The 27,898-nt window shown below is 39.1% G+C and overlaps 3 protein-coding genes across 6 annotated transcripts; 1 reads left to right on the plus strand and 2 right to left on the minus strand.

Moving 5' to 3' along the window:
- Positions 1 to 255: 255 nt before the first annotated feature.
- On the minus strand, positions 256 to 5,066 carry tmem169b (transmembrane protein 169b). 2 transcript variants are annotated; one of them, XM_085136479.1, is made up of 3 exons: positions 4,905 to 5,066; positions 3,916 to 4,320; positions 256 to 3,132 (listed from the first exon to the last, which is right to left on the minus strand). In XM_085136479.1, the coding sequence occupies exons 2-3, from the start codon at positions 4,187 to 4,189 to the stop codon at positions 2,504 to 2,506; spliced, it is 903 nt and encodes a 300-aa protein (XP_084992605.1). In that variant the 5' UTR covers positions 4,190 to 4,320; positions 4,905 to 5,066; the 3' UTR covers positions 256 to 2,503. The 2 variants fall into 2 exon arrangements, with proteins under 2 accessions (XP_084992605.1, XP_084992604.1); XM_085136478.1 differs by having other exon boundaries at positions 3,916 to 4,353.
- Positions 5,067 to 5,854: 788 nt separating this feature from the next.
- On the plus strand, positions 5,855 to 14,590 carry LOC146500805 (uncharacterized). Of its 2 annotated transcripts, XM_085136475.1 has the most exons (14): positions 5,855 to 6,016; positions 6,240 to 6,296; positions 7,415 to 7,541; positions 10,104 to 10,193; positions 10,283 to 10,470; positions 10,563 to 10,605; positions 10,694 to 10,805; positions 10,922 to 11,054; positions 11,606 to 11,670; positions 12,266 to 12,462; positions 12,545 to 12,680; positions 13,695 to 13,733; positions 13,822 to 13,849; positions 13,926 to 14,590. In XM_085136475.1, the coding sequence occupies exons 1-14, from the start codon at positions 5,965 to 5,967 to the stop codon at positions 14,051 to 14,053; spliced, it is 1,395 nt and encodes a 464-aa protein (XP_084992601.1). In that variant the 5' UTR covers positions 5,855 to 5,964; the 3' UTR covers positions 14,054 to 14,590. The 2 variants fall into 2 exon arrangements, with proteins under 2 accessions (XP_084992601.1, XP_084992602.1); XM_085136476.1 differs by lacking the exon at positions 7,415 to 7,541 and having other exon boundaries at positions 5,999 to 6,016.
- On the minus strand, positions 14,227 to 27,378 carry pfkla (phosphofructokinase, liver a). Of its 2 annotated transcripts, XM_085136471.1 has the most exons (22): positions 26,306 to 27,378; positions 25,644 to 25,717; positions 24,479 to 24,556; positions 22,848 to 23,037; positions 22,472 to 22,637; positions 21,886 to 21,930; positions 21,673 to 21,781; positions 21,116 to 21,214; positions 20,844 to 20,936; positions 19,560 to 19,685; positions 19,396 to 19,460; positions 19,257 to 19,320; positions 19,006 to 19,152; positions 18,815 to 18,885; positions 18,608 to 18,695; positions 18,366 to 18,518; positions 17,643 to 17,807; positions 17,500 to 17,561; positions 16,845 to 16,956; positions 15,383 to 15,482; positions 15,184 to 15,289; positions 14,227 to 15,097 (listed from the first exon to the last, which is right to left on the minus strand). In XM_085136471.1, the coding sequence occupies exons 1-22, from the start codon at positions 26,388 to 26,390 to the stop codon at positions 14,950 to 14,952; spliced, it is 2,346 nt and encodes a 781-aa protein (XP_084992597.1). In that variant the 5' UTR covers positions 26,391 to 27,378; the 3' UTR covers positions 14,227 to 14,949. The 2 variants fall into 2 exon arrangements, with proteins under 2 accessions (XP_084992597.1, XP_084992598.1); XM_085136472.1 differs by lacking the exons at positions 25,644 to 25,717; positions 26,306 to 27,378 and having other exon boundaries at positions 22,848 to 24,101; positions 24,479 to 24,542.
- Positions 27,379 to 27,898: the final 520 nt, after the last annotated feature.

A 27,898-nucleotide genomic window follows, 5' to 3' on the forward strand; every position in this document is an offset into this window, starting at 1 on the left:
AAATGTTAATCTGACTGTATTTCTGTATAACTTATTGTATTTGGAATGGTTGCTGTATAAGGATTTTAGATTTTGTTCAGTGAATATTGCAGGATAACACTGGGGTGCCAATAATCTCAACTTAAAGCACCCCTCACCCCTAGAGAGCCATCTGCATTGCTGTGCACCATGCAGGGTTTACATGCTGACTCTTGTCTTTGTCTGCTGATTAGAGTGACTCGCTGGTTTTAACGATACAGAAATATTAGTCTGTAGTTGAGATGTAATAACACAACACTTTATTTCACTTGTGTAAATGTTTGCATCATATAGATTCACAACATGTAAAACTGCATCACTTAACCCAGCCAGTCATATCCATAAACATTTGAGTCAACAAACATTTAGACCATCTGGATGTTTTAATCCAGTCTTGCTTGAATTTCAATCAGTTTTTTTTATAGTTGTTTACAGTACATATATCTCAAAGTGCTGAAGTATAAAAACACCTAGCTAGAACACCTTCTAGGCTTAAATATAGAAAGCAAATTGAAGTAATATGTAAAATATGTGAGCATGGAAATGTAACAGGAATTCTTCAACTTCAGCTTTTTTGAGTGTGTGCGATTTAAAACTGTGAAGACAACACAAACACTTGTTTTAATGATGTTCAACGTATGAAAACATGAACAAAAAAAGAACAATCTGTCAGCTTGTTCTCACTATGGCTTTGTAACTGCTTAATTAACCCTCGATAAGAAAAGAGGTATTGGTCTAATTTCCTTTCAATCTTCATGCATTGTTTAGATACCTTGACTATGTACAGAGTCCAGAAACCAACAAAAACTCACAGGCCAGAATTCTTCTTACCCCAGAGTGTGATGTAAGGATCATATCATGACTTTTAATTTTTAAAAATCCCTTGCAAATAAATACTCAGCATTGGATTAAGCTAAAGAGACTCCTTGGAGGTCTTCAGTGCTATGAGATAATTATTGTTCAGTTATACACAAAAAAATAAAACTTTTAGTTGTCTTTTACTGGAATTGTTGTCACCAACAAAAACATCACTTAGCCAACATTTTCCTTCATCCAAATGTGTATTAACCTACAACAAAAAAAATCCCAAACAAATGTACGGAAAATAGCTCATCTAAAGTCCAGGCTTTTAAAGAAAATAAATGCATGTCTTTTAAACACTAAACAACATACACTATTAAAGAACGAAGTACCGGACCACCTACACCTACAGTAGCCGCCCAGCCATGAAAACCCATGCCACAAAGCTCCAGACACACAGTTTTTGTGCTTCTGTATTGAAGCCAGGGGAGGCTTGGACCTCTGCAATACGCGCCTCAGCACTTGGTGACCCATATGTGACCTTATGTGACCTGCCTGTGGCAGTGGTTCCTAAAAGCTTTCATTTTGCAGTGATACCACTTACAGTTGATTGTGGAATATCCAGGAGGGCCGAAATTTCACAAATTGTCCTCTTGCAATGATGGCTTCCTATTATATCACCACACCTCAAATTCAGCAAGCTCTTTACAACAACTCATTCACAATTATTTGTGAAGGCAGATTGCATTGCTAGGTGCTGGAATTCAAAGACTCAAGTGGTATGACCCAATACCTTTGCCCATACGGTGTATATGTTGCTCAAAACAAAAGATTCATGCATTCTGTAGTGACTGATGGCTGTGGGGTTGCATGCTATAGGCAGAGGAGGAAAAGTCCAATTTTCTGACAATGAATCTCTGTTTTTTCATGGTCACGCTGCCCCTTAAAAGGACAGATTTTCACTCTGGTGCTCTTTGGTGTATATTTCCACTAAAATCAGCAACTGACACAAAGTAAACCCACACCACTGCCAAGGGACGGTCACCCCCTTTACCCAGTTTTTAAACCAGCCTCACTCTAAATCCACCTTCAAAGTGATTGTGATTACTTCACAAACACAAAAGTGTTGCCTTTGAAGGTATTTTTGATGGCATTGAACAGCACAGTGATCATATATACTTAATGCAGATATTTACAGATGAAGTGAAAGTTGATGTAAACTCTCAGGAGTGTGTGCATATCAGTGTCCACGCCTTAGCTGTGAAAACCAAGGTTCATATGTTTGAAAAGGTCTTTGAGTGGGAGTGCTGTTCCATAATTATTGGTGGCTATTTAGTGATCTGTGAAGGCTGTAATGAACCTGTAATCAAAAAGAAAAGTCCCATAATAATTACTCCAGTGCTTCAACTCCAATAATTCTAGCTGATAGCAGTTCAGCACCAAAGGAGAGTTTAGGCAGTGCTTACTGTGTGATCATTAACAAAAGAGACATTTTGAAATAGTTTTAGAAAAGAAATTCTAATCAAAAGATAATTTTCTTACTCCTGTGGTTTTCAGGAAAGTCTCAAACCCTTCATTAGCAAAAACATAGATAGTAATGGTGCTTATTTTGACACTATTATTCAAATAATTCCCAACTTTGACCACATTAGCAATATGCTCCTTGAGCCCAGCGCCCACTACTTCACACTGATGACGTTTGGGCAAGTTCACTGGGCGCCTTGCTCTGTAGAGTGCCAGAAACAGTGTCAGAGTCAAGCAACTCCACTATGCTGTATGGCGAACAGTCTTCAAGCCCCAATTTCCCACAGGCCCAGCCACAGAAGCCTTTCTCCAGGTCGCGCACCGCCTGCCACCACTCACTGAAGGCCCAGGACACCTGCACCACAGCAGAGTACAGAGCCAGTGACAGCGCCAAAGGCATGATGAGCATGGGGTAGAAGATGATAAGAAAGGGGCATATTGTTATCTTATGCCAGAACGTCCGCTCCTCATTGTACACCAGGAAGACATTGTACCAGGTGAGGGTGCCGTAGTAGAAGGAAGTGATGAACGAGAGGATGAAAACCACAGGTGCGCACGAGATGCTCCACAGGACCACATGGGGTCCCTGACACACACCTAAGCTACAGGTGCGCTTGGAGCCTTCGCTCGCTTCGCATGCTGCATCAAGACGCTCCCTCGACTTGGCGAGTTCCCTGATTTCCTTCTCTGTCAAAGTGACGTGTATGTCCACCACCTGACCCTTCTTCTTTCCACGCGTAATAGTGCCAGTCAGGGTCACGTAGCGGCTGTCTGGAGGAAGACTCCAGCCTGTTCATACAGGATATGACATGGAAGTAAAGCAAGCGACACACAGGCAAGCCCAAACATAACTGTAAAAAAGCCTGTGCAGTGTGTAAAAACATAATAACAGAACACAATCATTTGCAAATCTCAGTAACCCACATTTTGAATCTGGACCAATAAACTGAAAATTCCAATTCTTTTTGGAAAACATGGGCACTGAATGCTCCGGACTACAGAGGAGAGAGATCATCGGTCTCAAAATCAGCGTGCAGTTCAAAAGCATCTCTGATGGTATGGGGTTCTATTAATGTTTGTGGAATTGGCAGTTGGTACACCTGGAAAGGCTCCAGCAATGCTGAAAGATATACACAGGTTTTACAGCAACATTTTAGCAAAGGCATCACATATCTCAGTGAGACAACACTAAAGAGTTGCATCCATTACAGCATGGCTTCATAGTAAAAGCCTGCAAGGATTGTTGTTGAAAGAAAAGAGGATGCTACAGTACACAGTTGTAAACATGGCCCTGTCCCAACTTTTTTCAGATATGCTGCTGCCATCAAATTCAAAATCACTTTATTTTTTCTGGGTATGTTTTCTGTGTTGTATTGTGAATAAAATATGGGTTTATGAGATTTGCAAATCACTGTATTTTGTTCTTATCTATACTTTATACAGCATCCCAGCTTTTTTGAAATAATGGTTGCTGTAACACTGAAGTCTATTTCATGCACAAATCCCGTCCTACAGTACTAACATCTGACATGTTGGGTTCATGAGTTTAACAGTGTGAGACAGCTTTTTCACCTTCGCCTGTGGGTGTGCAGAGGAATTTAGTTCCCTCCTCAGTGCTCCTCTCTGCTCCTTCGTCTCCTCCTTGGTCCTCTCCTGGTGCCCTCTCCATTTCAGACCGGTAAACAATGAAGGACTCAGGACGTGGATCTTTCTTCTTCTTCCTCTTCCTCCTCATGGAGGGTCCTACTTCCCCATCATCCGCATGGCTCCCTGACACGTCAGACCTTAAGGAGACCATCTGGGGGCTGCCTTCCCCCTCAGTCTGAGGCTCCTCTACCTGTGCCATGTTCTCTCATTCATCCAATCCAACTCTTACTCTGAGGCTACTGTTTGGATGTGTTATGTGTGGAAATGAATAGTGAAATTCTAAGCAGCATACAAATCTTCAAATATTGCATTAAGCCTTTACTCTGATGACTAGCTGATTGCAAAGTCATAAAAACATACACACTAGCACACACACACACACACACACACACACACACACACACACACACACACACACACAGAGCGTCATTAGGAAAAACATGTTTTTAAGCTCAGTATGTAAGCCTGTGCCCACTGATCCTGGCCCAGATTCTGCACAGTAGCCTATTTTTGCTTTATGTGCTGATGTCAAATGTCACATTATCATTGATTTCATGGCATCTCATGGTATGGCATGAACAGGAAACAAATAGGATATCACAAACAAAGCATGACACAATTGTTCAAAGGGGGGAGGGGGTCTCTTTGCATGACAGCGCAGCAATATAGGTTGAAGCTCAGGCTAATATAATCACGTCCAGACACATGATAGGGGGGAAAAATAAGGAATTTAAGGAAGGAAATGTACAGTTGGTCCAAAACAATGCATGTTTTTCAGAAGAGGGGGTGAAAGCGACAATGAAGCCCTTCATACAGCTGATCCCCTCCCATTTAAATCCCACCCATGTCCGCTCTTTTGTCTGCAGCCGGTGAATGTGTGCTCTAACCACATTTCCACTGCGGTTTCATCTTACCTTCAATCTGCTGGACGAGCTCCGTGTAGATTAACTTGCACCGTGTGAGAATAAATTTCTGAATCTGCCTGACACACAGGAGCAGAGCCCGCAAATTTCAGCGCTGTGTTTGTGTCCATACAGATGCGCTACGCAAAGCGATTTCCAGAATAGCACTAGTCCCGCCCCTCCAACCTCTGCCGCACACCAATCCCCACCATCCGTGATCCTCACGGCTGTCATGTGAACAAGGAAAAATGATGATGTGGGAAAACCATCGTAGTCTAATATAATTATATTATATTAGACTACGATGTTTTTCCCACATTTTTCCTACAGTCTAATGAATCCAGTCCTTTTTGGCCTTTTAAAATATCATTAAAGAAGTATTATGTTATTCTTGTTGCAATTTTCTCTGCTCAATTGGCCAGATCACTCTTTTTTTTTTAACGCATTTTTAATATCAGTAAGACTTTTGAGTGGTATAAGTGAAGGATATAAGTCACTTAAGTCGCTAAAAACTGATTGCAGCATTACTTTGGGACTGGAGCGCTATTCGTGGAAAATCCTAAACTTATTAAAATATGAGCAAATAAATGGAAATAGAGTATATAAGGTCAAAAATATTAAAAAAAAAAAGAAAAAAAAAAGCTCAAAATAGATTTTTGTGGCTAGTAGACAATAGTAAACAACACACTGATTAAATATATGAAATGAGTAGGCTGTAATAGCTATGAATTCCTACTGTTTTTACAGAAAATCATTCATCATTTAAAATTTTCATACAATACCAACATAAAATTATTATTAATAATAACATATTAAAATAACATAAAATGAATTTAATTAAATGAATTATGAATTTTAAGTTTTTCTTAATAAAAACGTTCAATAATATGGTAGCCTTTTAAAAAAAAGTCAGTAGAAATAATATGAATGTTGATTCCTTTACTTATTAAAAATAACATTAAAACAATGTCATTTCCTGAAGAAGTCTCAGTTCCTAGCCTTTAGCTTTAGCATCAATAGCTCTGAAGAACGGGATCAGTTGATGTGATAATATTAGCCTCAAAGTATAAAAATGAATGACCAGGATTCATTTGATAATATTGACCAGCTCCTCTTTCACCTCGGTAAATTCACTTATTCAGTTTATTACAGTTTATTACATCAGTTATGTTATCGTGGATTAGCATTAGCTTATTAGCTGTATGGCTAAATGTCAGTCACAAGCTAGGAGCTACAGACAACATGAAAATGTAAACGATGTTAAAAAGGTTTTAGAACTTAATTTATATTATTGTTGTTTTTGTTGTTATTATGAAAGATAAGTGTTATTTGTACTTTTTTTTATAGCTCTTCAAACTCGGGAGCTATCTCAAAAGAAGAATGAAATTAACCAACAGATTAAAGGTATGTTTTGATGCTAATGTTTGTGTAAAACAGTGGCTTAAGAAAGGTAATGATAAACTGGGCTAAAGACAGGCCTTTGTGTCTTTTGTTATTAGATATTAAACACCATTAAGCTTTTTTTTTTTTTTTTTTTTTTTTTTTGTCAGTTTAAGCCACAGAGCCCCTCTTAGCCACCTTGATGTGTCCTTTCTGTTTCTGTCTGCATGTTATATTATGATTAGGTCTATATTTTGTTGTACAACACGAACATTTTTGTAGTTTCTCCTCTGTACTACACAAAATTAAGTAATCAATATGTCATTAAAGCTAAAACTCTGTACTTTATTAATCACATTTTGATTGTTTTATTTAAAATTCACAAGTGGTAGCGTGAAGGACCAAAATCAACAAAATTGTATCTTTGTCCAACAACTGTATACTTAATGTTTCAGTAGTTGTTAGTCACTTGTCCTTTTGCTGACTTCTCGCATTACGTTGAAGGGTGGTTTTCTCATATCTAGGTGTGTTTTTATTTCCTGCTTTTGTTCTCTTCCCTCATTTCTAATTGTCTGTCATTAGATTTCCTTATTTGATCAATCCTGTACTCAATCTACTCCTTTGTGTATATGTATAGACTTGCCTCGTCAATTATCACTTTGTCTGTTTGTCTACCTTTTGTTTCACAAGCCCATTTCTATTTAGTTTTTTTTTGTTTTGTTTATATTTTTTTTCTCTGTTTCTGTTTTTTGGATCAATGACTAAAGGGTTTTTTTGTTATGCTTGCCTGTGGGTCCAGTCTCTAGGATTTTATGATACTAAGTGGCAGTATCCTCTTTTTAATATCTGGTCACTTTGTCTTGAGTCATTTAAAAACATTGCCCATTCATTCCCTTGTATAAGGTCCATTTAGCCCACTATTGTTTAAAGATCCCTGCTTTAGTACTGATTGATCAGGCTATCCATTGAGTACACTTCCAACCACCTGACTAGCCTTAAGGGATTAGATTTTAAAGTGATAGTGTCCTTTTGAATTTCCTTATCAGCTATTAACAGAAGCACAATGTTGGGGAATCCTATATCACGATCTTTATCTTTTAATATAAGATTATTGTGTGCTGTGTTAATGTGTTTGGCAACAGTTTCCAGAGCCAACATTGCTGAGAAGAAGTCTTACATTGAAGCAATCAACAGAAATATTGAGCAACTTGAAGAGGAAATCAGTGTGAAACAGAGCACTGTAACACGTAATAAAGCAAATGCAAAAAGGTACAGCATTTTGTAAAATTAAACAGGAAATAAATGTGCCAAACCATGATAGATTACGGCGCAGGAAGATTGTGCAAAAGTGTTGAGCCACCTCTCATTTCTTTATATTTTGCTCCAAGGAGCCAGACTTTCTTGTGATTTTTACAGTGGTCTTGAGTATTATTTCTCCAGGCTTTCTGAAGGTCTTTTAAAGTTTTTCTTTGGACATTTGGATGCTTTTTCACTCATTTTCAATCTAGTCCTTGTTCATGACCAATGTTTTTGTTGTTGTTGTTTGTATCTTTATTAACACTGCCACTTAACACTGACCTGTGAATCATTCAAGCATAAAAATGCATCTAAATCAAGGAATTAACCAGTATTTTGTCTGCACATAACAGATAACATAGCAAGGAAGTCATTTTAAACTGTATTTTTAGGCACTTTGTAATTAGCACTAGTGATGGGTCGTTCGCGAACGAAATGGCTCTTAGAGCCGGCTCTTTGAAGTGAACGACGCGAGCCGGCTCCTTATTGGGAGCCGTGAGTTTTTTTTTTCTTTCTCTCACCCTCTCTCTCGCCCTTTTTTCCGCTTAACTCCGCATGCGCGGCCTGTACTTTGCGCTGGGCAGAGGGGGGGAGGGGCGTTAGTTACACTCGCAGTAGCACAGGAGCAGAGCCAGAGAGAAAGAGAGTGAGGGACAACAACGTCACATTAGAAAGGTATAGTAATCATCCACTATTTTCAGTTGCAGATGATAAAGGATTCAGAAATCATGCAGGCCCGTATGACAGAGAATGTGCATCTTCTTTTTGTTTTAATATTTTAATTTATATTTAATTGTGTTGTGGTTTGCAGTGTTTTGTGTTGTTTCACGTTAAATTTGTTTAAAAGGAAAAAGCTGAAAATTTAAATAGTTAAAAGTTTAAAATGTAAGTAGTTGTTTTTTGTATTATATGATGTATTTATTACATTTTATGTGGAGTGAATAAATAAAGTATATTTATGGTGGACCTTAGAGACAAAGCACGTACAAACTCCAAAACACGTACAAACTCCTAAGTATGTACAAACTCCAAAATGCGTAAAAAATCCAAAACACGTAAAAACTCAGAAGCGCGTACAAACTCCAAAACACGTAAAAACTCAGAAGCACGTACAAACTCCAAAACACGTAAAAACTCAGAAGCATGTACAAACTCCAAAACATGTAAAAACTCAGAAGCACGTACAAACTCCAAAACACGTACAAATGACAACAGAAGTGCTCCAGGTTTCTAGGGTGCAGTGTTGAGGTTTTGTTACCTAGTGGCTACACAAGCCAGGAAGTATTAACAACCGGATTTGGTGTGTGGTAGTAACAGGTAAATTAACTTTTTTTGTTAAATTATTTGAATAAATATGAGTGCTTGTCTATAACTACACAAACAATACACACATGTTTTCAATTGTGTAATTTAAGTGATCTGGGTAGCTCTGTTTTGGAAGTTCAGTAAACGCTAGAAATGTGTTTTGGAGTTTGTACGTGCATTTTGGAGTTTGTATATGCTTTAGAGTTTGTACGTGCTTTGTCTCTAGGGGCCATATATAAACATATATAAATAAAACCACTTTTTTTACATTAGTAATTCCTTTTCTGCATAATTTTATATTATTGTTAATGATTAAATAATTAAAGCAACAAAACAACCTGAAGAGCCGGTTCGGAGCCGAAAGAGCCGGCTCTTTTAGTGAGCCGAGCCGAAAGAGCCGGATCTCTAAAAAGAGCCGGAAATCCCATCACTAATTAGCACCCTGCCATAAAAACATATAATTTACTCCCATTTCTTGAGTTGATTCTACAAAAAATGCCAAAGATAACTCAGTTTGATAGAAATGAAATAGCATTTTGCACCAGCAATGATTCCCAAAGAGCTCAGCTAAAAACGTGGAAGAAATAATAGAAAATAGGACAAGTGGAGGATAGAAGAAGTGATGGAAACATTAAAAAAACTAAAGATGAACAGGATCTCAAAGTCCTATCCTTGAGAAATAGAGAAAAAAAAGTCCAGTAAAGACTTGGCACAGGACCTGAGAGATAGATCTCATCCATCTACTGTTCACTGAAACCAAACAAAATTGGTCTCACTGGAAGGATGATTGTCAAGAAGCCATTCCTAAGAAGTGGTATGCCAGGCTGAGGTTTGCCAAATTACACAGGACTGGACTGAAAATTGGGCAACAAGGTCTTATGTAGTGATGAATCCCATTAGTTTATATTGTCGTCAGTGTGTACAGAGGAGGTCATTCAAGTGTCTACAGCCAGTTATATAACACACGGTTAAGGCTGGATGATGGTTTGAGGCTCCATTTCAGCCTGTGTTGTTATCAAAACTGGTGAAGTAATGAACAAAAGACACTCCCATCAAATTTTGATCCATCGTGCACTATCCCCTAGAAAGCCTGTGATTGGGAACAGCTTCATTTTTTGTTAGTTCTTTTGTAAGTTCTAAAAAGGTCTAGTACTTAATTAATATGTAGCAAGTGACAGAGTAAACGTAAGTAACCTACAGAGTACCTGCTTGTCTTTTATATAAATTTAGGATGAAGGCGACTAACGGCCTGCTTCTTCAATATGAGCAGACGTTGAAAGCAGAACTGGAGAAAAGAAAAGCCAACTACAACCATGACACGTGGGTTCATTTAGCAGCCTTGTTTGTGTTTAATACATTTGTGTGTTGGAAACAGACATGTTAAATGTTCTTTATTTATACCTAAACAGGGAAGTCTTTCAAGAAAGGATTGCAAGCTACAGAAAGATTTTCCAGGAGCATAAAGAATATTATTTACAAAACCCCGTTGCTGAAAAGCTCCTCGTGCTGAAGGCTGAAAAAGAGGAAATTGAATGTAGGATCAAAGCTTGGGATGAACAAATAACAATGAAGCAGAAGGAGCTGGACCATCTTACTGGTGATAAACCTTTCGTATCTTTGAGCTTTGCTCTGTTAGAGCTGAACATTTTACAGCTTGTTCTACAGTCCCTTAAATTTTTGTCCAAACAGGTCCAGTAGTTACTTCATTTTCCACCGAGAAACTGCCAGATAGGTATTTTAGTGAATCACTCACAAAGAATAATCACATAGCTTACAGGAATGGTCATTTCTGACTGACCGAGCCCATTTTTTGTTTCTAGTGCTTTTGGCTTGCAGCCTGTAACAGAACAAGAGAATGGATTTGATCATCAGGCAGCCAGGGACAGAGAGCCTTCCATTGACATCTCCTCTCTGCATCTCAATCAGACAACGGTACAGATTTAGCATTTTATTAAATTCATCTAAACACTGGCAAGCAATCATGAAAGGCAGTTAAAGCTGTTCCTGTTATAACTTCACACTTTGATAAATCTGAGCATTTGTTACAGAGTGGTCATAAAACATCTGATGAAGAGGTAAATGCTGAAGAGATCCATGAGGAAAACATCCAGGATTTACCCACCTGTAGTACCTCCCCAGAGAAAGGAAGTGAGGAGCTGTGGTCCAGTCAACAGTTTTGTGGTGAGTCATATACTGAAGGGTGTATTCGGGGTCACTCATATTAAAAGGGGACATTATTTGACTCTTCTTACTCATAATATAGATCGATTGATTGCTGTCTATTTCAGTCTATGTCTTTGGATGATAAAGAAATGTGTAAAGTAAAGATAGAAAGGACTAAAGATCAGAAAAGGGCAATCACAAGCTTTCTTTTTTAAGCCAGAGAGAAAATCTCACTATTCACTATTGAGAAATTTCATTTTTTTAAAAAGGGTCGACCAACAAATGACATATTCTGTAAATAAAACCATCCTGTTTTATGATTACAGGACAGTCTGTGCAATTACCTACACATTTTTACAAATGTATTTTTAAAAATTGAATCCCAAACAGTCATCCTCATCATCTAGCAAGATTAGGATCACCTTGGTAACTTGAAAGCACTGACACTGAAAGATGAAGCTCGACATAACCTGTTAATCTGGCTTTGTGGTGCGCCTCTCTGGTGCCATGAGTTTCGTTTGAATGATCATGTTAATCAAACCACATGAACAGAATATTTGCTTCTTCAGACCAGAATCACCCAGAGGACATGCACAATGAGGAGCAGGAAGAGGAGACTTCACAAGAACACCAGGTTTTCTGATTTTTAGTTTACTATACTTGCCATTTCTGCTAATACACCTGAACCAGTTAATCAAACAAATTTGCCAAATGTATTAAATGTATAACTTTTTCTTTTTTCTTGTTATTTCTTCTTACTGTCCTAGTTTACCTTGCTGTCCACAGCAGTGTGTGTTATAAATAGGTAGTTGCGGCTTCTAGTAAAGGCATTCCACAGTTTTGTATGCCTTTACTAGAAGCCGCACTGCTTATCATATAGAAACCCAGCACAGGATTAGAAATTACCACTGTTTGTCAGAAACCTACAAAAAAAAGCTGAGGTTGTAGGGTTTACGAGGTAACCTAACAACAGACCGAAATGTGCTGTTTTGTGGGAAATGTAGTCCAGACCTGCAAAGTATGATTTTGACATTTTTATCAATGAAATACAATTTTTAAGACGTTTAATAATCTATTCTACTGTATCAGAGAAGTTTAGAGGCCGTGTATGTTTCCAGAAAAATCTCAAGTTGCTCGAGTCACTCCACAGAACAGTATTGCCACAATGGAAAACCCACTTTTACAAGTATCCATCCTAACTGTTGGAAATGTTTTGACCCCCTCAACAGGAGAAGCTTCCCAGAGTTTTCTATGCAGAGGAGATTTTTGAGAGTGAGATGGAGAAGGGAGCAGCTACGCATGAAGAGCAGCCACCACGCGACAAGGATGATGAGGAACTCGCTACTTCTTCTCAGCCTCCATCTCAGGAGACTGATCCTCAGTCAAAAATTACAATTGCGTCTTCAACCCCAACATTCTCATTTAAGTAAGACTTTGGATGAGTGGTCTGATGCTTTGAATTACACTCACTCAAGTCCTGACAACTGTTTTTCGTGTGTTCACTGTAGCTTTAGCCCAGCCAGCTCCAAAGATCAAGGGAGCTCTGAGACCAAATCTCCAGCTTTCTTGTTCTCTCTGAACTCTGATCCCAACACACCAGGCTTTCCTGGATTTGGATTTGATGTGGGCTCATCACAGGAGGAGGTGAGGAATAAATGATCTCACAGAAATCACTGTGTAGGTTTTTAGGCATCCAGCTCATGGTAGTCTTACAGGCTTGAGTTGAGGGAAACTGGACGTCTTTTTTTGGCTCATGACGATATTTTATTTCCCATCCAAGAGGCCGCGTTAGTTCTAAAATCTTAAAATTTCTACTTAAAATGCAGTCTTGAGATAACTTTACTGATGTTTTCAGCCAAGGTTATTATAGTTAAATCAAATCAAATCAAAATAGATCACTTTTATTGTCACATCACATGTGCCGGTACACTGGTACAGCACAAGCAACAGTGGTAACTAAAATAAACCTAAAAAAAAATTAAAACTAACATAAACAATTTTGTGAACTTGGAAAATAAAATAAAACAAGATAAAAAAAAAAAGAGAGGAATAAATAAGGAAAAATAATGAAATATCCTTAGTTTTTGGTATCTGTTACTTTGCTAAAAATGTTACTATAGCGTTCCTGATGAGGCATTGTTGGATGTGTTTTCCTAAATATTGCTTCTAACATATGGCCTCCTTATACAATAATAATTAAAAAGACTAAAACTAACACTGAGTCTAATAAAAAGTAAATTACAACCATACAGTAAAAAGTATACTGAAACAAAACTCTGGAAAATAACTGAACCTAAACTTAACTAAAGACAAATAGTCAAAATGAAAAAACAATGAAAACTGATTATAAAGTACAAAACTATTATTAACTCTGGTTTCAACTGCCACTCACGCTGTGACCCATATGGGAGGGCCAGTGTTTTGCAGAGAATTCACACCATTGCTTCTGTGACCTTTAACAGCCCTTATGACAGGATGGGCCAGCAACTCTCAGGACCAACTCCGGGAGGCTAAATATGTCAGATTCCTCTTGGATAAGGCTTGAAACTTTCTCATGAACCAAAAAATCCCCCAAAATGTCCAGTTGCCTTCAACAAACAATTAAGACAGAAAACAGTATTTTCCTGCTTTTGGAATTACCTCCAGGTTTCTTTGCAGGACTTTTTTGGTTTCACTGGATCTTTGTTCACTGAGAAGGTAATGTTTTTTTCACTGAAAGCCTTCTCTACTTCATGTCGTCTCAGTTTTGGAACAAACATACTAAACTATGATTAACCATTTCTAGAATACCACAGAATCTAAATCTTCATTCAGTAAGTATCAAACCACAATGTGTTTGTGTGGTGTGTCGTTTTGGACCACTGATGTGTGCTGTATATGATTTTACAGGCCCTCAATTCCTGTTTGACCAACCAGAGACATGCGAGGACTTCCAGTTTGCTTTTGCCACCAAGAGCCCTCAATCAGCTAAAAAAGAAAATAGTGGAAATGATTTTCCATTTTCATTCAATTTCTAAGAGCTGTAAAAGTGTTTTCAAGTTAAGTTCTTCCATCTTCATTTTCACACTAATCTTCTTATGTTGTGACATTAGCGGGAGCTGAAATAGCAACACATTTTTTGCTCTGTTGAGCGGTCATTATTAATTTGCAGGTTTAACCTAAAGTGAAAATTCAAACAACAATTAACTGATTTCTAATAGAGTTCAATAGAATTTTATTTAAGACAGATATAGAGACAATAATACACACGTAAGTTCATATTCCTTTACAGATTTCATTGTTCATGTGAAATAGTTTTTTGTGAAGTTTAGTTTGTTTACAGGTGTCTGTTCATATTTTGTTGTTTGCTGTTCAGTTTAAAAGGCAGAAGCAGTTTTCAGTCGAACAGTATTAAAAAAAACAAACGAAGACACTTAACTGGCCATTTCAGGTCACATTCAGACATTTCATGTGTTAAATAAGATTATATTAGAGTATCTCAATAAACATTTAGTAGCTCTTATTTATAGCTAATAAAATATTAATAAAACTCCGTAATAAAACTGTTAAAAAGATTCCTTTATCATATGATTTCTGGCTCATTCACTCATGATTTTGGAGAGAAAGCATTTATAACACCTTGCATACAGTCTTGTTTCATGGCACAGTCAGTAGTTAATCTATAAAATGTTTGTTCAGTGGCACTCATGACTGTCTGTTGAGCAGTGGTTTAAATATACAAAGCCTCCCTTGGATTTTGGCACAATAAGAAAACATTTGGGCTGAATTCCTTGTCAAATAAATACTGGTACACAGGTGAGATCAGTGCTGGCATTTACATACGATAAGGTTACATACGATATGTGATGATGAGAATTAAAAATGATGGATAAAAGCTAAAAGATGCAAAGCATGCTGCCATTTTACAGAGAGCTTAGAATCCACTGTCAATGCTGATGGAGCGTTGAGTCACATGTTCAATCTCTCCTGGGACATATTCATTGAAGCTGGTTTGGTACTTGGCCAACATCTTTAGCATGGGCCGCAGTTTTAACCACCACTCTACCTTGGGCATCCGGTGCCTTGGAGATTAAAAGGATAATAATTAATAAACAAGACAATATGTTTTCCAAAAGCAGCATATTTTAGATTTTTTTGTATTACTTACTCAAAATCGGTTATTTCCTTCAGTTCAGTGACAGGGGTGAATGAGACAACCTTCCTGTTAAGGCCAATGACACATGCTGTTTCTGGTGAGTTGGCAAACACTCGGCCTGGTGGAAAAAAATTCAGTCAATACACCTGATGTGTGACTCAGGATTGCTTCATGTTCTATCAATGCCATCCACGACCTGCAGTAAACCTACCTTGTCGATAATTTTCAGTCAGTTTCTCTGAAAGCCACTCGATAGCTTTCACGCCCAGCTTCGTGCCAAAATTTCTATCAAAGGGAGAAGGTGCCCCGCCCTACAGCCCAAACCGAGAACAAAATTATCACATCAAAATGCCAATTGCAGTTGAGGTCAGACATTTACATATACTCGTCACGGGCATGAATGTCATGTTGATTTGGGGCTTTTAATGATCTCTTTCAACTGTTGTTTTTCCAGGAATGACGAATTGTGTGCACACGTTTGAATTTATTTTTGGATTTTCTCTCCACACAAGGTCAAAACTGTACACACAGGTTCAAATATAGATGTACAAAAGGTTCTAAAATGGCTTTTAACTTGGTGAGGTCAAGGACTATTAGCTTCTCGTCAATGATCATGATTGACTACAGTGGTAGTTTCTCTGCTAGAATAAAAAGGTTTTTGTTTGACAGCACTCATTGGATTGACCATTACTCAGCACAATGGGAAGGTCCAAGGAACTTAGTGACATTCTAAGAAGTATTGTCACTTGGAGCCATTTCTGACCAACCACAGATTCCAAGATCGTCAGTTCAAGCTATATGGATGTTTCATCGCTTTCCCAAAGTCTGGAAGAAGACCTCAGTCAACCTCAGATGAGAGGAAATTGGTTAGGATTTGCAGGAACCACCAAGGCTCAAGCCTGCCATGAAGTGGAAACTGCTGGAACACCAGCATCATTGTCTACAATGATTCAAATTTTACAACACTATGAACTATAAGGATACGGGCCAAGAAAGAAGCCCTTTCTCCAAAATTGACACCTTCAAACTTGACATGGACAAGTCAAAAGCCTTCTGGATAAAAGACTTATGGTAGATGAGACAAAGATTGACCTTTTTGGCCACAATGAAAAGGTAAATTTGGAGGAGTAAAAGTCAGACTTTTGAACCTAAGAACATTGTAACAGCATCATGCTTTGGGACTGTTTTGCTGCCAGTGGTACTGGTACATTGCAAAAAGTGAATGGAGTTATAAAGGACGAGGACTACCTCTAAATTCTTCAACTTCATCTCAGTTCAACAGCTAAATAGTTGAAATTTGGAGACAAACATGAGGACAGCATAAACCAGAAATAAAATGATAATATTCAAGGATGTTTTCATCAGCTTTTTTAACTGCAGTTGGGTGTTAATTTAAAGCGTAGTAAAGTTGATTTAGCAAGAAATCGAAACTCATTCAACCATAAGACATTCCAGAGAGCACTGTCTTGCATGTTGATTTTAAAAAAATCCAAAATTAATTCAAACACATGCACCTAATTGTTGTTTTTGTTTTTTTAAGTTGTTAAAGATGCTGTACAATCAATAAAAACAGAACAGCTCAAAGAAATCATTAAAAGCACAAAACAATCATTCCTATGACGAGTCTATGTAGGCTTTTGACTACAACTCAAAGTTGGAAAACTGATCCATACCTGCTGGAGGTGTCCTAACACGTTGACTCTGCAGTCAAAGATGTCCTTCCCTTCTGATGAATACAGCTTATGGATGAAATCTGTAGTGTAGTTTTCATGGCATTTTTCATTCCTGTCATGACAGAGAACATGATTAACAAAGGAGTGCCACAGTGTTATTGGATGCAGGCTCAGCTAGACAATTATAAAAACCGATGTGGCACTTATACAATAATTTTCTGCTGCTTATCCGGTATCTGGTCGCATGGGCAGAAAACTCATTTCCACAATTTGAATCTATCCATAAATACATCAATTCATCAATTTGTGTGCTTCACATGGAACATAGAGTGAAATAATGAAGTCAAAATACATAATACATCTTCTATTCTATGAGTAAATAGCTGCAAACTAAAACCTAGCTGTACTGTTGTACCTGAAGACAGTCCTGTGAGCGCTGCCTAACATGTCAAATTTAAATCTCCCATTGTTGTTCATTTGGGTTCCGATTGGGTGACTGTCAAATCGCTGCATGAGTTCCTCAATTTTTAGACTTCTCAAACTATTCAGTGACCTCTTGTGCCCTCACTGTAGGAAAAAGGATACATGCAATACAGCTTTTTCCTTTAATTTGTCACTTGTTTAAATTTAGTTGACTCTACAAAATGTTACGTACCTCAGGATTAGACCTCGTTGGACATCTTTCTTCATCTTTTCAGATAAGTGCTCCACATTTGTCTGCAAACAGTTCACATTATTAGAGGAAACAGTGCTGTGAACATCACAAAAATGACTTTAGACAATATCTTTTTCTTCTACCTTAAGGTCATGGATGTTAAAGGGGTCTTCAAAGATGTAGGCTGCATCAGCACCCACTGCTATGCCAGTAGCAGATGCCAGATATCCACAGTACCCACCCATGGTCTCCACCACAAACACTCGTCTCTTGGTCCCACTGGCAGACTGCTTGATCTTGTCACAACTCTGCAGAAGATTTTGATTCTTTGGTTGTAATATGATATTTTAAGATATTTTCTGTTTGGCACCATTCTCTTGAAACTCTAGAGACGATTTTGTTGGGAAATCCAATTACATCAGCTGCTTCTGAAATACTCATATCAGCCTGTCTGGCACCATCAACCATGCCAACCATGCTCTTTCCCCCCCCATCCTCATGTCTACATGCCTGTTGAATTGCTGCCATGTAATTGGTGGATAAGATATTTGCATTAATGAACCAGTGAGCAGGAGTACCTAGCAATGTAACCTGTGAGTGTCCGCTATTAATATAGGTTTAGAGTGATAAACTGTACCGCACTGTTTCATTTTCTATGTCTTCAAAGCTGGAAGATAAAATCTCAAACACTAAATGTTTCTATTTGGTTTATACACAAAATTATAATAAAAATGAACAAAAATTAAATAAACTCAAGTCTATTAAACAGCTTAAAGGTCAAAGCAGTTGTGATTTCAAACTTAACACTGCAAAGAATAACATTTGTACAGAAAGCCATACAAAAAGATATTTCTGCTGAGTCCTACCTCCATTGCACAATTGACAGCAGTGTCTGTACCCACACTGAAGAAAGTTCCCGGGACGTTGTTGCTAATGGTAGCAGGGATAACAGCCATGGGGATGCAGAGCCCATCGTAGTGAGTCCGGGCCTCGTAGAGCTCAAGCACACCTTGGTACCCCTTTGAAAGTCAAAGGGATACAGGTCAATATCAACACGTTAACTTATGGCTTGAATAATTTAGATTTGACACTTTTGTGCTTCTTATACCTCAAACCCTCCTATTACAAGCAGAGCTGAGATTTCGAACTTGGTGATGGTTTCCACAATCTTCTCCAGGTGAGAGTTGGGAAGTGTCCTTAGGAAGGAAACAAAACTCATCAGCGTATGGCAAAATCTCATAACACCTAAGCCACTGCTGCGTTAGGTTAAGCCTTTAAGATCAGGTAAAGTGATTCATATCAGTGAAACACTCACCGTTTCGTCCCCAGCAGTGAGCTTCCTTGGCCCGTCCACCCAGCCACACTGTGCCATTCCATCTCAAACACCTGCAGACAGACAAGTTGAAGAACACTTTCTTTTCAGTCTCACACAGGTTACTGTGGAACTGCTAAAATCTCCTTCAGTGTTAAAAAACAAACAAACAAAACAAAAATTCACAGCCTCACCGCTCCATCAGCAAGTCCCAGAAAGCCGTCATTGACCCCGTAGACTTTGTGTCCACGAGAAAGCCCTGACCTCACTGCCGACCTCACTGCAGAATTCATTCCTGCCGCCGGAGCTCCCACGTTCAGAATAGCAAAAGAGAAGTTGCTCTGAGGAAGCATAAGTCAGACATAAAAGAGAACACCGAGATTAAATCCTGGGATCATTTCACATCATTTATGGCTTAAACTGTCTACAAGTCCTCCAGACCTACCTTAGACTGAGGAGGCTTATGGAAAGCGAGACTCTTGTAGATGTTCCAGTTGCTCTCAAAACTCCTAAAAGTACATTGTTAGTTTAGTTTTTTTAATTTGCAATAAAAACAATAAGGTGACATAAATCAAAACTCTCACCCTCCACGCAGTTTAATGGCTTCATCAAACCTCTTCTCGTTCATGGCCGTCTGCACCAACTTAGTCTGCAAAGGGTGGTGCAGTAAAACGAGAGCTCAGAATCTCACTTCTGACCTGTTCTGTTCATTACAAATAAATTACACGCGGACAGGAGAGAGACTCACCATCTCCACACACTCCACCAGAGGGAGGCGGACCGCTTGGTTGCCTGACAGGCCGATGACACAGGCGGGGGTTTCAGGAGAAGCCTCCACCAGGGTGACGACCGCTTCCACACCCAATATGCTGCTCTGGAAACACATGTGTTTGGATATATGTGCAATTTAGACAGCACTGACATTGAATACTGGGAATTAACCTCATGCTAATTTGAATATTTATTTTTTTTAAAATCTACTCAGGCAGCCTTTGTTAGTATGCATCAATAGATTATTTTATTATCGGTATCAGGTCATCTTGTTGTGTATTATGCCACATACAGAAACACATCCTGTGCTAGTTTTCTTCGTGTAATCAGTTTGTGTTAAGTCTGATTGTGGCCACTTGTTAGTAGTGCAGGTTCATTGTGTTAAATAGTGTTTAATAGGGCTGTTCGATATAACAATATATATCGGATGACGATATAAAAACATCTGTTTCATTTTACGCTATCGTTTGTTTCGTGGTGTCGCAAAATAAACTGTTTACGGCAATATTTTTTCATCGTTTTGATGGTCACTGTAGTGGCTATATTAATTTCTTAAAGTTCTCTATTTCTCTTATATTTAATATAACCACACTATGGATGGACAAGCCCTGTTTTTATGCATTGTGGTTAGCAACAACAACGGTAACAGCATCGCGTGTCCGCTTGTTTATGTTCCACATAAACCTTTCACAATAAAGCTCAAGATCCTGTTGAGACTTTTCAAAATAAACTGAATCACGTGAAAGAGCAGATTATTTATGGATGAGAAGTAAAAAAGAGCCGCCAGGTGCTAAAAATAAACCTTAGACTCAAAAACGTTAGAACAGGCTGTTCCCCGCAGCACGCCGTGTAATAAATACTCACAAAGAAAACGGCAGCTGTTACAACTTATGTCTAAAAATGTATCGTTTCATGCATCGGTTAAAACACTCGACTCCAGCTACATGATGCGCAGCTGGAAACACTTCCCGCAAGTCGAGCTGCCCAAGATTCACAGAATTTACAGAAAATGTTACATTTTTGTGATTTATATCGTTATCGGGACGATAGAATTCTTATATCGGGATGAGATTTTGGTCATATCGCACAGCCCTAGTGTTTAATTAGCATTTTAATGGTTTAATGGTCAGCCAAAAGGAACAATCAGGAATATTGACAGAATAGCTTTGAGACGCAGTTATTTTTGTTAATGTCCCTGAATTTATTACTTCAACAATATTTACAAGTTTGATATGAATATGAAATCTGTTGTTCAGCTTACCAGCATTCTGTCAAACGCTGAGGGAATTCCTCCTCGCTGAACGTGGCCGAGTACTGTCACTCTGGTGTCATAACCCAGTCTCTTCTGCACCAGCTTAAAAACAAACACATGGAAGAATTTCAGCGTTTTATGCATTTGAAAAAGCTCTCAGCAACAGCTGTCGCCAAGAAAAACTACAGCCGACCTTTGCAGGAGTGAAATTAAAAATCTATAAATCAGTATCTGATATATTCAGATTGTAGTGCTGCATTAATGTGCGTTGTCTGACTTACATCTTTTATATAATTTGAGGAGATGGGCTTGCCATTTCTATCAATGGCTCCTTCTGCGACGATTATGATGTTCAGTCTCGACCCCCCACTTGTGCGGCTCTAGAAGGAAACGGGTAAAACATGTAATTGTGTCATTAAGCACAAACCTGTGTCCAAGTTCTTTAAAGTCAGAACAACTACAGTCAAAGGAGGACTGTTATTTCCATCTGGAGTAATTTATCTGGTGAAACGGCTCTGTTTGGGAACTTTTAAAAAATGAAAACCATAAATCAGGGAGAGCTTCCTGTATTACTCTATGTACACAAAAAAAGCTGGAGGTGGCAACAGGAGAGGCAAGACCCTCATTGGACAGAGCCGACTTGGTTTGCACAGTGCCTTGCAGATGCACAGATGCTTGTATGACATTAGCAAACTGTCCTGCTTTCATGACATGCCTAAACTGACACTATGCTGAATTCGTATACTTTGACACAGGCCAAACCTGTCATGTGGATACACACAGTGAATGCAAATCAGTAATACATGGGGCTAACATACAGTCTGGACTTGTGTCTTACCCCCTCTAGACGGGCACACATATTGTCCTCCCAGCCCTCCTGAGGTGGAGCCTCTGGAATAAAAACCCAGTCTGCCCCTGATGCCAGAGCTGACACTAAAGCCAAATACCTAAAGTTGTAACAAAGAATAAAAGGACAGTTAATGCATAACAAGAGCTGCATGCAGCTGCAGTGCGTATGGGATAGCAAAATGGGTTAAAGTGCAACTCTCACCCGCAGTGCCGTCCCATCACTTCCAAAACAAATGCACGCTGGTGGCTGTAGGAAGTACAAAACAGTTACAGTGAGACTCTTTTCCACAAAGTATGTCAGCAAACACACAAAGAACATGCTGGCGTCTGAGAAGGCAAGTCTGGGCAAGATGGAAGTCATGCCAAAAGCCTTGAATGGTGCAAAAGACCACATTCCATTAAGAGTTAATCATTCACTGTGCAGGTATATTCAGATAACTTTGATAGGGCTGAGATTAAGTAATGCTTAATCATCAGCATTACTCCATGTCTGTTCAAGTAACTGAATACAACTACTAAAAAACCCCAACACACGCGTTTAAAGCTGGAACCACAAAATGTTTGGCATTACTTAATCGCTGACTAATGTTTTCTTGATCTACGTGCAGTATGTTTACTACCATAAATCTGCTCCTTTGAAGTAGCACTGCAACACATGTGGTGTGCTCGACACATCTTCCTTCCTGTAACTCATTTACTAATTACTCACTTATCCAGTGACCTTGTGCATGCTGCTTTTATGAAACACCAGGCGCTTCAGTGCTGTTCCGAATTACCCAGCGGCTCACCTCTGTGCAGTGGTCATTATGGCGTCAATTATCTCCATGATGCGGTGCAGCGCAGAGTCGGCACCGATGGTCATGTCGGTGCCGCAGAAGTCATTGTCTATGGAGCCGACGAGGCCCACAATGTTCAAGTTATAATGCTGCTTAGCCATAGTGTCTGTGATCCTTCCTGAAGTAACACACACACACACACACACACACACACACACACACACACACACACACACACACACACACACACACACACACACACACACACACACAAGTGTTTAAATTAAATAAACTCCAAACACGTTTCTGAGACTTCAACAAAAAATGACTCCACTTCTTGTTTCTGATATGCACTCTGAGTAGTTTGATCTTCTTGAGCGACACTCACCTTTCTTTACGAGTTCATCGAGTAGATCGCTCCACTCATTGCGGAAGATGTTGGCTCCGGTAAGGCTGCCGTCGCCGCCACACACGCACAGGTTGGTGATGCCTTTCTTTACCAGGTTGAAGGCGGCAGAAACTCTGCCCTCACGCGTCATGAAGGCCTTGCAGCGGGCACTGCCTATCACGGTCCCACCCTGCAGCAGAGATGTAAAACAAGTCAAAAACCAAACTAAGGCAGACAATATTTTAATCAGGCATTTTTAGATCAGTGAGATTCATAAAGCAATGGTTCCCAGTTTTGGTGGATACAAGATTCAAACAGCCAATTGTGAAGTAATTTGATTTTTCTCCAATTGATTTGGTTTTGACCTCTCAAAATGCATAAACATAAACCTGGGGAGGAGGACTCGCACAACAATAGAAGGTTGGGAACCACAGGTACACACAGATTAGATTTACCTGCATACAGGATACTCTGGCAGATAATCTGGTGGTAAGATACAATTACTACCTCACACTGAAAGACTCTGCTAACCAGGGAAGCTGCAGTTTGCATCCATGTCTGTTGGGACTCATAACATAAATGTAGTGAGATGTTTTGAAGGAATTTAATAAAAGTTATTCAGCATATTGCATCAGAGAGCAAACAACGCTTCAGAACTGGATGTGACAACTTCTAAAACATGGATGCTTCATTAGCACTTTCAACCCAGCAGCACAGGAGATCTACTATACTGGGCTCAAACACATTTTATCTACAGCCACTACAGTTTCAAGGTGGGCACCCAACCAAAACACAGTTCACATATGTGAAATATGGTCACACGCTACCTCTCTTTGGCACTGGATAAAGGCTGTAAAAATAAGGGAACCTTTGGCGATTTTGGATAATAAATGTCAACACTTTATCCTTTTGTTTTAAGATATTTGTATTAAATTTGTGATAATAAATGTCTGAATTATGGCAACAAATGTCCCGGTGACCTCTGATCACCAAAATCCAATCCGTTCATCCTTGAATCCAAATTATTGTTTGTGCCAATCTTGAAAAAAAATTAATCAGATGCTTAGACTGTTCCTCCCCTATGCAAGGCCACCTGGGTTGGCTGGAAGACTGTTTACTTAGCCTGGCACTCTGAATAGTGCAGCCTGCATCTGATTAGGCTAAAAGCGCATGCAGCAAAGCTCCTTACCAGGTTACAACCAGTAATAGGAAGAGAAGAGACGAGAAGACATGGATGAAATAATAACAATAAAACTATAAAAAAAAAAGGAGAGAAATAGAGAAAGATTTAAGCTCAGAAAAACAACAACAAAAATTCAATTCTTTTCAGACATAAGCCACATGAATTTTTAAGGAGATCCTTAAGGGTCTCAGAGAGAGCAAAAATAGGAAACTGACAATTAATTCCTAAATTAGGTCCTCCATAAATTTAACGAGTAAAATCCATGATGGCTGAATTTAATTAGCCGCTTAAGTGTCCATGTCCTGTATGGTGGTTCAGTGTCACACTGCCCATGCTTGATATGAAAATGTCTACTCCTGAAGTGTTTTGTAGCAAAATAACTTTTATTCTGTGCTGAATATTGTCTCTTATAACAGCTACCTTTAACCTCAGTAATATTTTAACCTACCAGCTGAATAATGTTGGTCACACTGTGCCAGTGGGCCAGTTTGATGTTGTCTCCCCCATCCACCAATCCCTGGTAACCCTGAGGAAAAGAAATTATTATGGAGGACAGTCAAGCAATAATGAAAAAAGAACAATCGCAGAGTGTTTATAAGCTGCATTTATATGTAAAAGATGGCCAGAGTCAAAATAACACAGCATACTACAAGTACTTTCAACTCCTCTCTTATCTACAGGGGTTTGCCACACAGATTTTACGCCAGATGCCCTTCATTAAGTGCCACTGCACAGCATGTTTACTCATTCTCCTCCTGCTCCACATTTTTAGACAGTGTCCCACATTTTGACTGATTTTGAAAGACACACAGTTTTCAAGAGTCTGGCTTTTTACCCACTGCATATAAATGATTAAAATCAAATAAAGGTTAGCCTGTCTAGCCCGTCAGTAAAAGTTACAAGTTACCAAAAAGTCACTAGCATTGCAGAGTTTGGTGAATACGGTAGAAAAACACCACAAAGAAAACAATGCACTGTATTTTATGTGACATAAATCACTAAAAATTGCTCAAATAGTCCGATATGGCTCATAAAAACTATTCCAATCTACAAATGAAGATGTTACCAGACAGAACAGCAGCTGAAATAACAGTAAAATAAGAATATAGGAGCATGCAAAAACTATCACATGACACCATATGAACAAACTTTAACTTGCTTTTATTCCTTTTGTATTTATTTACCAAGAGAGTTTGAAAAGTTGCATTCAAATACATGTCCACTTTGTCCAGTCTGGTCACCCAGTTTTCACGTCTGGAGCCTCACACTTCTTTTGCATTTGGTACTAGATTGGATAAGCCGGGCTGATGGTCTTTTTTCTGGGACAACTGCCTGTTGAGTTGCCAGGCAACAGGGAAACTGCCCTACTCAGTTCTTTATTGTTCAATAAATTTGTATTCTACTTTTGTCTACCAAAAAAAAAACCAACTAAAGTGACTGTAAAGTGATGGGTAAAACTTCTTTAGGAGTTTTTTTATAGGAGTTTTCGTCTTACGAGTCGCCCCTGCTGGCCATTACAAAGACCATTTCATCTGTCCCACTTGGGGACTACACCTCTATCTTTATTGTCCCATTTTTTAATGCAAAGAGGGTTACATATAAAGCTTGTTTACCTCATGAATGAGATAGACCTTGGCCCCCACATAAATGCCCATCCTGGTCACAGCTCGGACGGCAGCATTCATCCCTAAATCAAGGACAAAAAGTGTTAGATCTTCCTGTTCTTGGGTCTTTGCACACAGGCTGTTGCATCACAGCTCTGCATGGGGCAATCAAACGTAAGGTGGGTATGACTTCATTATCTGTTATCTTCTCTGACCGCAGCAATAGACAATGGGAGGCTTTGATTAGTCAGAAACAGATACACTGTGTAAGTTCAAACGGGAGGCAGAAGGGTCTAGCCTTTTAGCAGCACTAACATTGAAGTGTTTTACACCCCTGAAAATGCTTATAAATGGTACTGTGAAGGCACAAAGCATGGGCATACAACCACATCTTAAAGTACTGCTATTATTCCACAATAGTGCATTATGTTGGATTGTCTTAAACTTACTGATGTACGAATGCAAACATCAGATTATTGCTGCAGCAGGTAAAGTAAACAAGTATTACTATAAGCTCGTAGTTACTGTATGACCTTTGATCCCTAATCATCCAGCTGCTATTCCGAGCTGACTACCAGCTGCTGTCACCTCAGCCCTCGACCTAGCCACATTTTCCCACCACACAAACACGGGTTTACATCCACACATATACGTTCGAGTTGTGAGGTCACCTTGTGCATCTCCACCGCTGGTCAGCACTGCCATGGCCCGACCAGCGCACGTCATCTTCAGCTTCTCCAAGTCCATCAAAGACATTTTTAATCTCTTCTCCTCGCAGCTACAAAAAAAGGAGAGAATTTGAACAAATAAAACCCGTCGGCTGGGAGAGTAAAATTAGCTCTTAGTGTCTTGATCCTAGGGAATATAGCTGCCTCTTCCTCGTTTGCAGGTTTCTCCTCAGCAGATCGTAACTTCCAGCGGTGACACCCACAGTATACAGCTGAGGGATGTTTGCTCTTTTCACCCGCTCCGCCCGGAGCTGCGGTTTTCTCCACTCGCTCGTCTTCGAGAATCTCCGCCTTCTCTCTGAGCCCCGAGGTTTGAAACCGAAGGAAGTGCAACCAGCACGTACACCACGGGCAGGTATTCATACCGGAAGAAGGCGCAATCAGTGGAATAATACAGCAGCAGAAAAGAGCATGTAAAACCTCAGGTCTGAAGATGTATAGAAGTAACTTTGAGAGCCTGCCTGTCAACAGGAAGGAGAAGAGCTGGTTTAAAAGCCAACACAGTGATATTTTATAGTAAAAAATAAAGCATACAAACTTCTGGGTATAATAAAGTATACAGTGTAGCCTCCACAGGACCACAGTAACGTGCAAATGTCTCGAGCATCCTCTCACTCGTCTGTATTCCAAGCTTTGTCATTCTTAAAATGTTTCTTCAGACATTTACTGCTTTTTCAACCCATCCCCTCCCCTTTTTTAACCTGCCACTAAACACTGACCTATGACTCATCCAACTTATCAAAGAACCATTTTTTAAATTAAAGAGCATGACAAATAACATTATTTGATCCAATTTATTTAGCTTAATTTATGGAAAATGCTAATGATAGCACAGTTTGACAGACCTCAAGTGTTTTTGTACCATAGAGGTCATTCCCAGTGAAGTTTTAGCTGAAGACTTGGCATATCTACGCAAGCTGTGCAGTGTGTCGTGAAAAAATGTGGAGAAACGGGACAAGTAGAGGACAAAAAAGGAAGTTCAAGCTTTAAAAAACATTTAAAAGAAATACTATATAAAGTAGATAAACCGGATCTGAAAGTTATGTCCTTCAGAAACCTGGTCCTTCAGCTGACCCATCTACTGCTCACTGGAGCCTCAATAGAAATGGTTTCAGTAGAAGGGTGGTTGTCAACAAATTATTCTTAAGGTGGGGAAATGTTGAATTACGGCAAAAAAATACTCAAAAACTGGACTGAAATTAGTGACAAGAAGTCTGATGGAGTGAAGAAGCTGAAACTTTTGGTTCAAATTACTGTCAATATGTACGAAGGAGGTCAGGAGAGCTCTTCAACAGCGAGTGCCTATAGCAGTCTGTTGTTGTTTGGAGCCGTATTTCAGCCACTATGTTGGAGATCTTGCCAAAAGTGATGGAATTATGAACACAGAAAAACACCACCAGATTTGAACCTACCATGAAATAACAGCTAGAAGATTTCTTATCCAATGGTGGGAGAAAAAAAAAATCATACCTGGATTTGAAAACTCACAATGGAACATCATCATTCATGAACTCAGCTTGGCTTTTATTTTACTTC

This window comes from Neolamprologus multifasciatus, chromosome 16 (assembly GCF_963576455.1).
Source record: "Neolamprologus multifasciatus chromosome 16, fNeoMul1.2, whole genome shotgun sequence".
Taxonomy (NCBI): domain Eukaryota; kingdom Metazoa; phylum Chordata; class Actinopteri; order Cichliformes; family Cichlidae; genus Neolamprologus; species Neolamprologus multifasciatus.